The following is a 13,879-nucleotide window of genomic DNA, read 5'->3' as shown; positions in this document are numbered from 1 at the left end:
GGAACAAAACTACTCCACAAATTCTCTCTCCGAGAATTTTAAGATGGTCAACATTCTTAGCAGCCTATTCCTATCAACTAATACATAAACCAGGTAAAGAATTGGGACATGCTGACTGCCTCAGCAGACTGCCCATACAAACCAGGGACGCAGACCCAGCCCCAGCCAGCCAGATTTTAGCAATCTCCCAACTGCCAGAATGCCCCCTGACTGCAAACGTCATAGCTAATAATTCTGCCAAAGATAAAATACTTGCCAGAATCCTCAAATGGGCCACAACAGGATGGCCAGCTCAAAATCCACAACCTCAATTCCAACCTTATTATAACAGGAAAAATGAGATCTCAACACATAGAGGATGCCTGCTGTGGGGAAATAGGGTCATCATACCAGAGAAAAACATAGACCAAACATTACAAATTTTACACGAAGGACACCCTGGAATTGTAAAAATGAAGGCGATGGCTAGAAGTTATGTGTGGTGGCCAGGCATAGATAAACAAATAGAAAAATATGTGGGTGGGTGTTATACCTGTCAAGAGACCAGGAATGAACCACCCCAGGCACCAATCCATAAATGGGAGACTACAAGGAACCCTTGGTCACGTATACATATAGATTTTGCTGGACCCATCCAAGGCCAAAGTTTCTTAATTGTAGTAGACAGCCACTCTAAATGGCTGGAAGTCACACCCCTTAGAAAAACAACGTCCCAAGCCACTATTCAAGCTTTACGAAAAATATTCGCTACACACGGCCTACCTGACACCATGGTTTCTGACAACGGACCTCAATTCACCTCTCGTGAATTTCAGATCTTCGCTATGAAGAATTGTATTAGGCTGGTCACGTCGGCGCCGTTCCACCCATCGTCGAACGGAATGGCTGAAATTATGGTACGATCCACAAAAGAAGCGTTAAAAAAATTCGTTAAAGGGAACTGGCAGAGGCGCCTCAGCCAGTTCCTCTTAGCACAACACACAACACCATGCTCTACGACCGGCAAATCACCGGCGGAATTAAGATGGGGGAGAAGGCTAATAACACGTCTGGACAGACTGCACCCCGACACATATCCAGAAGAAAAACAGCACCCCCACCCCGCCCGCACACTCAACCCAGGTCAATTGATTTGGGCACGATCATACACTGATAAAAACAAGTGGGTCCAAGGGACAGTAATAAAACAAACAGGGCCCATCTCATACCTTATAGCTACGCAAGCACAGGGCAACATACGCCGCCATATTGATCAGCTCAGACCCAGACAACCACCACACAATTCTGAGCAACCAACCAATGACAGCATACAACCCCCACCGGAAATGCTGCCTATCCCAAACCAGGAAGAAGAACACCAAAACGAAGATCCAGGACCAGACCACCCTCCACCCCTTCGCCGCTCAACCAGGAATCGTAGACCACCCACCTACCTAAAAGATTATCAGTGGGCAGGTTCAAACATCCAAGAGGAAGGAAACGCACCAGGGGAGGGGTAAGGGGTGTGTTATATATGTAAACAATCCTTTAATAGATATGTATATATGTTAACAGTTCAACTAATACGGCAGCAGCAAAGTGTATAAACTAAAAGCCTCCTGACAGAAAAACACGCGGGAACTTTGACAGCTGTCAAAGTTCCCCGCACAGCGCAGGCGCCACCACTGACAGCTCGCGGCTGTCAAACTCCGGACTACGAGGAAGCCTGAGCTGTCAAAGCGTCCACCGCACAGCGCAGGCGCGACCACTGACAGCTCGCGGCTGTCAAAACACCAAGCCACGCGGAAGCCGGAGCTGTCAACAGAAGACGACGCGGATTGGTCCCTGCCTGACACGGCGCCAAATTAAACACCGCTGATTGGTCCTCGCTACCAGCTGCCGGCTATAAAAGCCGGACAAGTTATTCTATGTTTGCCTTGCTCTTAATAAACCTGTTGTTAACTAGCCTGTCGTCCCGAGTGGTCCTTGGCTACTTCAGGTGCTTTTGTTATGTTCCCCTCCCCCACCAAAGATATACTTAGTGGTAAGTGACATTGCCAAATCCTCAAGTTCAGCCAGGCAGATTTGACAAACTATCAGCTGAGCTAAGACACTACCGATGATCAGGGTATGCAATTAACAGAGACAGCTTCATTTCACAGTGCTGTGACTCTTGCTTTACTACTTAGAACCTCACAGTTATGGATTTCAGTTAGTAGCCCCTCCAAGAAAAAATTTCCAGCAAATAAACCTGTCATATGGATATCAAAATTTTGTTTAACTCAACCATAAAGAATCTCCTTCTGTTCACGTTTGATTTAACCCCTGTCCTATGGTTCTATAGAGTTATTTCATCCCAGAATATTTTTAAACAGGAATCTCTCTTCTCTCTCTCTTCCTCCCTCCCTCCCTCCCTCCCTCTTTTCCTCCCTCCACCCACACCTATATTCACTCTTTTCTATACACACTAGTATTATTTAAAAAAAACATGTGGATTTTTTCATAGTTTTACATTTATACTCAATTCACATTATTATTATTTTTTAAAAAGGAATAATATAGGTTATTTTCCCCATAGGTAATAACCTTTGATAGTTTAGATGCTGGCACAGTTGCCTTTCAAAGCAATTACCCATTACTAGCCAGACCTATTCAAATATATTGCAACAAAGTCTTTTAAAATACCATTTTACTTTAGTATTTTCCATATTTGGTGATTTATATCAGATGTGAACATTTTACAAGTTAGCACTATTATTTTCAGTACCTTATTTAATGTTTTCAGAATAACTTTTGAATTCATTTATTTATTCATTTTGCGTACCATGAAATAACTGCTATTTCAATTTTCCCAAAATGGGTTGTTGTTGTTGTTTTTTTTAATAAGGGAGAGGGAGTTCCATCTTGACCAATTGATTTCCATTCAAGTATAGAATTAAGCTGTGATTGACCAGGTTCCAAAATCAAATGTATATTATATGTAACATTTCACTGTCTACTTCATGCTGAATGGTATATGGAACTAATAGCACCTATCATTAGAGCCTTCACTTTTTTGCTGGGACAGGAGGTTGTATCCATACTATTTACATATGTAGTAAAGTTAAATGGCCTCTCATCTGTATTGCATATGTCTGGGCAGCTGACAATACTTAAAAACAGATTAAAAACCACAACAGAATTATAAGTAAAATAAGTAGCAAGTAATAATAATTTGCAACAGGTAATAGAACCAAGAAAGGGATGCAGTGGCTCAGTGGGTTAGGACGCTGAGCTTGTCGATCAGAAGGTCAGCAGTTTGGCGGGTCGAATCCCGAGAGAGTGAGCGCCTGTTACTCGTCCCAGCTTCTGCCAACCTAGCAGTTCGAAAACATGTAAAAATGCAAGTAGAAAGATAAGGACCACTACGGTGGGAAGGTAACAGCATTCCGTGCGCCTTTGGCGTCTAGTCATGCCGGCCACATGACCACAGAGACGTCCTCAGACAAGCGCTGGCTCTTCGGCTTTGAAATGGAGATGAGCACTGGCCCCTACAGTTGGAAACGACTAGCACGCATGTGCAGGGAAACCTTTACCTTTACCTAATCGAACCAAGACACATACACTATCACGATAGTTAATGATCCACTCATCAATTTCTCTAAAACAGCTATTGACAATGGCTCTTAGAAGAATGTAGACAATTATAACACAGACTATTTTTTGTGTGCATATTTCCTGCATATATAAACTATTGCTTCCCATTGGGCTATAAAAGCAAGTGTTAAGAATTGAGTTTGATGGCCCAATCTTAGGTGATTAAATGAACTCCTGACCTAATTGAATTTATTTGCTAACCTCAGCTATTTCAGAATAGACATGATTTAAATTAGTAAACAGGGTTTTTTCCCCCCAGTTTTGTTTCTAACCTCCTCTTAGATTAAAAGTTCTGGGAACTGTTAAGGCCTTTTCTTCCTGACCTAAGATTCTAATGGTTTTGTGAATGGCAGATGGTATGAGATATAATCTGACTCCTCATTTATCCTCCCCTTCTGTTCTTTTCATTCCTTGACTGACATATTTTGAACAATAGACCATTTTGCGGACAAAGTTCTGGTGTCCTAAGTGCTTTCTCTTAGTAGATGTGACTTAACTTTTATTTTCATTCTAAGCTTTTCAGTCATCATGTCTTTAAATTAAAATTGCATTGTTAATCTGCTTACTTAGAAGTAAGAACCAGTGAATATAATAGACCTTCTGAATTGACATCTATAGGATTGTGCTGCCAATTTAATTTAGTTACACCATACGTTTTTGTAAGCTATTTGCCATGGTGGAGATTTGCATATATATTAGCTTTGTCATCATGTGATGATTTGGATGTAACTAAGATGATTTGATGTGTTAGCGCAAAAAAGGTAATAGTAAAATTGACTGGATATGGGAAAAGGCACACACACACACACACATATATATTGAGGAATAATGAAAGAATTGGTATATTAAGCTATGATATTTACGAGTAATCATTTTAAAATATAAAACTAAAGCAAGACCTTTTTCCGGCAGAGACATTTCTCTATTGGGTAAACAATAGTGAATGAGTCAATTTTGATAGACATTATGAATATATATGACAGTTCCAGTATTATTCTCCGGAAGGTGAAAAACATATCTGAGAAATACTTGACAGGTGATAGCAAACGTTTTGCTGGTGTGCGACCAGAAGATAGTTCTGTTTGAACATTTCATTCACATTATTGCAGAAGAACCATTAAAAGTCCTATGTATACTTTTGCATCCAGCGTAATTTTTTGATGGAAACTTGCAGTACATAGCTTTAAACATTATTGCCGTTTAAAGAAGTATATGGAAGATTGCTTAGTTGAAACTATTAGTATAACTAATTATCAGTGTTCAGACTTAATTCTCCCCCACCCTCTTAAGTCATTTATTTTTAGATTTCTGGGTCTTTTTCTTGCACTGTTTTTTTTCCCCAGGAGTCCAGTAAGTATGTTTTCCATACTGATTTAACTTGGGTATCTAGGTTGTATAATGGTTATGCTGATTTCTTAATGTTGGTTCTATTTTTTATTTTTTTATTTTTGTGCCTCAGCTTCTGAATGTGTGTGTTGTTTTTATGGTTATGTGTTTTAATGATTTTTTTACTGTTGTTAGCTGTCCAGAGTCATGAATTTGAAATAGGTGAATGTATAAAATGAATGAATGAATGAATGAATGAATGAATGAATGAATGAATGAATGAAAAGAAAAGAAAGAAAGAGAAAGAAAGAAAGAAAGAAAGAAAGAAAGAAAGAAAGAAAGAAAGAAAGAAAGAAAGAAAGAAAGAAAGAAAGAACGAAAGAAAGAAAGAAAGAAACATTTTATGGTGAGGTGGTTATCATTGTATAGTAGCTAGTTGTATTTCCTGCAGCTTGGGACACACGCCATATACAGATCTACAAACACATATTTATATATTAAATGCCATAGGAAGTATACTGTTATCTTTGTACAGTTATAGTAATAAGTGACTATAGTTGTAATGATAGTGACTACTACAAGAAACTAAAGACTGGCATGGCCAATGCATTTCTCTTGCACTCCCCTCCTAATTTGAAAACAATACTTTAGTTGATGGCCTGTCTTAGTAGATTCAGATTCAGCACAAATCCATTACTTTGATAACTTAGTTGGTCATTAATACTGTTATGAGGGACACATATTTAAAATAATAGATGTTTGTTTTATTTTCTATGAACAAAGCTGCTCTGAACCCTCTACCTGGAGTGCTGCTTAAGGAGCAGTCCGGGTAGATTTGTCTTATATACATGCTCAGAATACTGGGAAAGATTCCTCCAAGCAGCCAGTCTGAGTCTTCAAAACACTTGTCACTAGCACTTTGTCTCTTCAAATGTTTTGCACAACACAATTGTTTATTATTGTTGACTTTTTTCAGTTAACTGAACCAACTGTACTTGATTATAAAATGAATATTTCTTTTACTATGGGAGAAGGGATGAGATTCACATCTCAGATCATTACTAGCATAAAGATAATATGTAAAGAATGGTTATAGGAGTACAATCTTTTTTTAAAGATATTTCTGTGCTTATAGAATTGTGAGGGTAATATGATAGCAATAAAAATTGATATTAAAATTCATGCCATCTCAGATTGGTTATAAGCTGATGGAAAATACTGAAAAGTTTCATATCCTACTTTTGAAAACTGCATAAGGTCTTCAAGTACAGTGTTTTGAAAATCCTCAGAACAAATATGTAAAACAACTAGAATTAATATATATATATATTATATGGAAACAGGTTTTTGATTAAAAAAAATTGTCCAGAGTCATATGACTGTATATAAATTTATTAAATAAAATAAATTCATTTAATTCAATAAGTTCATTTATAAGCTGGTTTTAGAACAAATAAACCTATAAATCTGGACTGCAAGAGTCTGAATGAACACTAGATCAGGGGTCCACAACCCACAGTCTGTGGACCGGCACTGGGCCGAAGCATGCCAGAAACCGGCCGCACAAACAAGCGAAGGTCCCTCCGAGGTATGAGGGCAGCACATGAAACCACACCCCCTCCAGTCCACAGAAAACTTATCTCCACAGAACCAGTCCCTGGTGTCTAAAAGATTGGGGGCCACTGCTCTAGATGATAGGAAAGTGATATAGAAAGTCCTACCATTTTAGGGCGATCTTTTGGAATCCAGATTTGTGCATTCTGGTAGCTCTAAAATAATAGATTTCCACTTTCAGACAAAAATGTAAAAGTTTTGAATGTGTTTATTAAGAGCACGCATCATATTTTTTCTATATGCCTGATACTGTTTAAAGCAAGTTATATTTAAAATAATATCTGTTTGTTTCCTTTCTTAGCCTGCGGACGTGGATTCTATAAGTCATCTTCACAAGATCTGCAGTGTTCCCGCTGCCCAATGCACAGTTTTTCAGACAGGGAAGGATCTTCGCGATGTGATTGTGAAGACAGCTATTATAGAGCACCTACTGACCCACCCTATGTTGCATGCACAAGTGAGTTATTTTTGAATTGCTTGCTGTTGCTCAGCCAATCACAGTCATTGATTTCCCCTTCCCCCATTTAGTTCTGTATAGCACAAAAAGCAACAGCAGGAACATTTTCAAATGCATTTTGCAAAATAGCAAAACTGAGAAAGTTTAAAAGAAGCAAGGTAGAATCCAATAAATTTAATGGCTGTTTTTTTCAGCAAAACCTAAAGAAGACGCTGAATAAACACATCACTGAAGGAAGGAGAATATGATTCTTATAGATATTTTTAACATGATATATCTAAGGTGGCACAGCATCGAATTAAGAATTTCTGAGAAGAAAAATATGCCATTGGTGGCTCAATTAGTGAATATTTGCAGGCTTCTCAAAAACAAAGCTGTACCCCATGTTTTTGTAAATCACATTACAGAAGATTTAAAAAATAACTTGGATGGCAAGGCAATCAAACTGGTCAGTCCTAGAGGAGATCAACCGTGACTGCTCTTTAGAAGGCCAGATCCTGAAGCTAAAACTCAAATACTTTGGCCACCTAATGAGAAGGACTCACTGGAGAAGAGCCTCATGCTGGGAAAGGTTGAGGGCAAGAGAAGAATGGGAGGACAGAGAATGAGGTGGCTAGATGGAGTCACTGAAGCAGTAGGCGTGAGCTTAAATGGACTCCAGAAGATGGTAGAGGACAGGAAGGCCTGGAGGAACGTTGTCCATAGGGTCACAGTGGGTCGGACACGACTTCGCAGCTAACAACAACAACAACAAATTTATTTCAACTTAAGCATTTTGAAAGGAGCAGAAATTCATTTTGAGGAATTCTTTGTGAATCAGCTTCAGAGGCACATTAACCTATCTTTTAATTTCAGACAAGAAAAGCTGCAAAAGGTCTGCAGTAAATACATAGAAAGTGCCTTTGTTTCCTTAGTGGAAAATAAATATGGCTTCTTGTCAACTGAATTCAAGTAGGGTTTTTCAGTAGTGTGTAGTAGATAAAATGGAAAGTTTAAAGCCTGGCAAGCTTTAGCATGGGTAATTAAAACATGAGCTAAATTTTCCCTGCTGATTTTTCTTTCAATCTCTAATTCCCCCTCCCCCTCCCTGTTTTGTGTTTGTATTTAACAAAGGACCGCCATCTGCACCACAGAACCTTATTTTCAATATTAACCAAACTACAGTGAGTTTGGAATGGAGCCCTCCTGCTGATAATGGAGGAAGGAATGACGTGACCTACAGGGTATTATGCAAGAGGTGCAGCTGGGAACAGGGTGAATGTGTTCCCTGTGGGAGCAATGTTGGATATATGCCCCAGCAAACTGGATTAGCAGACAACTATGTCACCGTCATGGACCTGTTAGCTCATGCTAACTATACTTTTGAAGTTGAAGCTTTAAACGGTGTCTCTGACTTAAGCCGTTCCCAGAGGCTTTTTGCAGCTGTTACCGTTACCACTGGTCAAGCAGGTAAGTCATCATATTTTAGAATACATAGAACAAACAAAAATATATTGTTAACAACTGAGGAGGCATAACTCATTGCACACAAATGTATCAATCTCTACATTGCCAGTAGCACGTGATTGGTGTGATGCTGATTGCATAGGTAGCTTTATGTCAGAGCATTTGGGTTTCTGATTGCCTGACTTTTTCAAATTCTGAATGGTTGCCAGCCTGAATTTTGATGCAGATCGACTAGCTTACTAGTTAGGCTAGTTTACTAGTTAGCAAAAAGGCAACAAGTATGCTTGCCTTGGCATCACCATTTTGGTCAATGACTTTAAATCAAATCTGATAAATAAAACATCTCTTTCTGCTGTGTGGAATAAGATAGAACTGTTAGCTTTATATAAACAATGTAACGGCTGGGTAATTTGCAGCTCCATTAATTGAAATAGATAAGTTAAAGGTTTGCTTAAATTTGCTTCAGTGGGGCTACAAAGTGCTTAATGTTGGTTGAATTGTCCCTTATGAGTTTAAATTATTTTTGCATGTGTCCTTAATTTATTAAGGAATGACTAAAACAGAAATAGCATGATTTACTAAGGCTTTCACTGTTCAATCAATGTGCCTTTTTTATACGTAGTATCGCCATCTAGTATTTTCAGTTATATTTAATTTTGAAACAATTTGAAGCCTTCAGTAAATACCTGATTTACCATGGTACATTCAGTATTCAGTCTTCTTCCAAGATTATGCTATTTTGTAGCTTCAGTTATTTTATGATGAAACTGAGTGAGACTATAACAATTATTCTTTGCGGCTTATATTTATGATAATCTGACAGGTGAAATGTCAGGCAAAATAACATCAAACTAGAATGTCCCCAAAGGGAAAAAATGTGGTTTTAGTGATTTTGCATATTGAAATAGAAAACTTCCTATTCAGGTATGTGAAATAATAAATTGCTTGTTGATAAAATGGTGATCTGAGAATGCTGTGCTTTTCGTGCCTTTTTTATTGTTGTGGCAGAAGAGATTGGTAACCACAGCTGCTTTTCTGAGATTCAGTAAAATTCCTATGTGAAGTATTTTTTTCAAGGTTCAGGTGAATAACTTTGGACATGTGAATATTGAATATTAAGTTATGTTTATAGCAGGCAACCTATATTCAGAGAATAACACAGGATCTACATAAGAGATTAGATGAATTCTTTTTCTTTTGTTTCATTATTTCCTTTTGTTTTCCCATCAGTCCTCAATCAAACATTTATGCAACCATATCTTTCCAAATGTTACTGGCAAAGAACATCACATATGCAATTTCCATGTAATCCACTCTTTCAATGTGCCTCGTTTCACGTCATGCAATAATTCTTGGAATAATTTTAATGCAGAACTTTCTATTATTAAGCAAAAATGTTCATGCATGTGACCTGTCAGTAAATAGTTAATATTTCTCGTAAGTAGTATGTGTCAATTAGTCACATTTCTTTGCTTATGATAGTTTCTCCTTGCTCCAGTTTAAAAAATAATCTGAATAAATAAGAAGGAAAATATGCATCATCAAACTAAATTAAGTATTGAATTAAAGGCCTTTTCCAGCTGTTGAATTAGAGTACAATAATTGGTGTAAATTTTACCAGTTCATATCATGTTTCATTGCCTCTGTTTCAAGCCACCACAGTCACTTGATTTTCCTTCAATGCATGATGAAAGCTGCCCTTAGACAGAACATAGAACATAGAATCAGGGCTGGAAGGGACCTGGGAGTCTTCTAGTTCAGAAGTCCCCAGCTTTTGGGCACCAGGGATCGGTTCCATGGAGAGAGGTTTTTCCACAGACCGGAGGGGGCGTGGTTTTGTCTGCTGCCTGCATCTCGTGGATGGGGCTTTGCTTGTTTGTGCGGACTGGTTGCTGGCATGCCGTAGCCCGTTACCGGTCCATGGCCTGGGGGTTGGGGACCCCTGTTCTAGTTCAACTCCCTGCTCAAGGCAGATACCTTATGCCGTCCCAGTCAAATGGTTGTGCAGTCTATTTTGAAAATCTCCAGTGATAGCATAAGGCCAATAGGGGAATAGCATAAAGGTTGGGGAGGGGGACTTGCTTTTATTGTAAAGTTAAGAATGACTTAAAACTGTCTTATTCATGCACTGGGGACAAAATAAAGATAAGATCATGAGAACTCAGAAATAATAGATGTTGGGAGAAATAATCTGATCCTTAACTATTATCCTTTTTAATACCGTTGCTTAGCCTCTACTTTTTGGGAAATGGGAATTGCAACACTGTGTTTGTGATTGTTAAGAACAAGATCTAACTTTCTTCATTAGAGAGTTTCATAATTTGGATTCTACCACACAAAAGATCCTGAACATTTTTGTCTTAAAGTTGAATCTACATATCTTAAAGCTGCCAAGTTTGGGAAACAGTGTTAGGCCCTTTATCAGTTTGTTTCTGCAACTTAGCTTTGTCCTCATCAGTTGTGTTCAGGCTCCCAAAGCTGTGTATCACTACTTATGCCTATCTGGGGATATCTCAGTAGAGCTTCTGAGGCATATACTCCTGTTATTCCTTTTAGAGTGCCTCTCGGATAACTCTCAACTACTCTCAGCTACCCCATCCTGAAGAAATTTCTGGGCAGACAGCACGCTTCCATTTCTCCTTTTCGATAAGAACTAAAGTATACCCTCTTAGTTTGCCCATTCTTTGCCTCTGTTTGGTCTATTCACCTTAAACTTATAGCTGAGGATTTTGACTTTTATCTGTACACTTGTATTATATGTTGTTCTACATTATTGTACGCCTTGTCTTGTGTTCTTACATTTTTATCCCTTGCTACATAACTTATATTTACTTAATGCAGACTGTAATATAGATTGATGGATCTATCCATTTTCATTTTGTAGGATTTATTTTCTGGACCTATGCCTAAAATAAATTATTTGATTTGATTTGATATCAGTAGCTGTGGAAAATTCAGGAGAATAAATCACAGTTTGCATAAATCACTGTATTCATACACTTTCACCCAGATATAGATATTTTAATTGAAAACAATATGAATAGAGATAGGCCTGGTCTATGATTTTGAGCAGTTATGCAATATAAAACCTTTCAATCACTTATGTCCTCCTAGATAGGAAGACAATCTGACAATAAATATTAAATTAATTTCAATCAGTCCACTACGAATTTATTTTTTAAAAAATAAATACATCTCCGATTAAAAAGGTAAGATTTATTTTAAAATATTTCTTAATGCAACCTTTTACTGGATTCATTAATTAATTATATTAATTATATTATTTAGGCCTAAACCTAACATTGAAGACAGTCATGACCATACTGTCTGTATCAACTGCAGCATTTAACACTTCATTTGTGAATTTACCATTTCTTCCCCTGGAACAAGAAAAATGAATTACAATGTGCAGAAGGATAAAACAACAAAACAGCCAACCAAATCAAAGGAAACCATTAATTTAGGACATTGGGGGAAAATGATGTTATCTCATGATAACTTGCTGAATTTAAATGTACATATGTATTTTGTCCATGGTTTTGTCATGTTGATAGCCAGGTTTTCAGAATACCAGTTGATGTTGATTTTTCAATACATAGACATCCTGAATCTCAGCATCAACAGAACTAAGGTCTTTCGGATAGTAAGCAATGTGCACTATGTTCAAAACAAAAAAAATCCACTTTATACATGAACCATTCTCTGTTATGTGCATGGAACAATTCATGCAAGAAACATTTTGTACATCCTTATTTAGAATCAATCGTTCAATCCCTTGTATATCATTTAATTTTGCTTATACTAAACTGTGTATGTTATGGTAATCCCTCTTCTCCCTATTTTACATCTTTTATTATATATTTTATTGCTTTGACCACCTCACTAATTTAAACATGATTTTGGATCCTGTAAGAACAAGTTTAAATAAACTCTCCCAATTTAGATTGTTAGCTGGGTCACTATATACATCCATCGGTGGCAGATTTTCCCATTTACTCCTACTCTCTGTTTTCTTTGTTTTAACCAGTTAATAGATCACATGAGAACCTCTTATTTCATTATTTAACTTAGGACTTTGCTGGCTTTGATGAACTTTGTCAAAATTTGTCAATCTGAATAAACTATCCACTCTGTCCACCAGTCTTTATTTTAAAACTTACTGAGATTCTCAAAAATTCTGAAAGGTTAGTGAAATTGAGCATCAGTGTTTGGAAGCGTCGTTGATTCTTTTTGTAGGAGTCTTGTCTTTACATGTATTTTTAATTAGGCATCTTTAGTGACTAAAGTTGCCTTTTAACTATGTATGTATTGAGTTTAGGCATCTAGATGCCCTAACCACAGTTAAGAACACTAGGCTTCCCATTTTGAATCCAGACCATTCTCTAGAGGTGTTGTTTATATTTGTTTCATGTTTGCTCATGCTTTCTAATCTTCAAGACTTTAGAGACAACTGGACAACCTAATAGGAAAAGTAGTAAACACTATCTTACATAACGCTGTTTTATTATAGGTAGTCCTCGACTTACAACCACAACTGAGCCCACAATTTATGTTGCTAAGTGAAACATTTGTTAAGTGAATGTCGCCCCATTTTATGACCTTTCTTGTCACATTTGTTAAGTGAATCACTGCAGTTGTTAAGTTAGTAACATGGTTGTTAAGTGAGTTTGGTTTCTCTATTGACTTGCTTGTCAGAAGGTCATAGAAGGTGATCACATGACCCTGGGACACTGCAACCTGTCATAAATATGAGTCAGTTACTAAGCATCTGAATTTTGAGCATAGGAGTGATTCAACAGTCATAAGTGTGAAAAATGGTCATAAGTCATTTTTTCTGTGCCATTGTAACTTTTGATGGTCACTAAATGAACTCTTGTATTGGAAAGCAATGGGATTTCACTCTATTATTTCCATGCTAATGTTGCTGAAACATACTTACTGGGCACATTGTGGGTGTTATACAGCTTGTGATAACTTTTCCTTTATACCTTTCTTATAAATGAAGTTAGCCCACTAGAGCATAGAAAGTCAGCCCTTACACACATGGCTCTATTACCTATGAAAACTGGGAGTTAGGAGGGAAATTTTGGGTGCATTTTACTTTACCCATTTTGACTCATTGATTTTATGCAAATATATGTTTCCCAGGGTAATGTTGCAGGACCCAATCTGAGCTGGTTGCTGGGATCGAACGTTTATACTTCCAGGCCTTCGTGCTCTTGCAGCTGGAGCCCATCATTAGGGAACTTCTCTCTCCCCAGAATATATATGCACTGCACTATTCTAGGTATTATATGGTATTTATATCGTTGATTTTATGTTTGCATTGATGAAGAAAAGCCCATATATTTAGGAAGAGATGTAAGGTAATATATGATAGTTTCATTTCAGAAAAGAATAGGCAGGGATCTCTCTCGATTC

At 37.5% G+C, this 13,879-nt stretch overlaps 1 protein-coding gene across 1 annotated transcript in view; it reads left to right on the top strand.

The window, feature by feature from the left end:
- Nucleotides 1–13,879, top strand: part of EPHA7 (EPH receptor A7) — a 176,002-nt gene that overhangs the window by 44,764 nt on the left and 117,359 nt on the right. Inside the window, exons 4-5 of the mRNA XM_081314541.1 lie at nucleotides 6,857–7,012; nucleotides 8,126–8,461. Of these exons, the coding sequence (XP_081170667.1) occupies nucleotides 6,857–7,012; nucleotides 8,126–8,461 (492 nt within the window). The remainder of the gene's footprint in view (nucleotides 1–6,856; nucleotides 7,013–8,125; nucleotides 8,462–13,879) is intronic.

The sequence above is a fragment of the Vipera berus genome, assembly GCF_964194415.1.
Source record: "Vipera berus genome assembly, chromosome: 1".
NCBI lineage: Eukaryota > Metazoa > Chordata > Lepidosauria > Squamata > Viperidae > Vipera > Vipera berus.
Note: the sequence above shows the minus strand (reverse complement) of the source record. Positions and strands in the feature narration are given on the sequence as shown.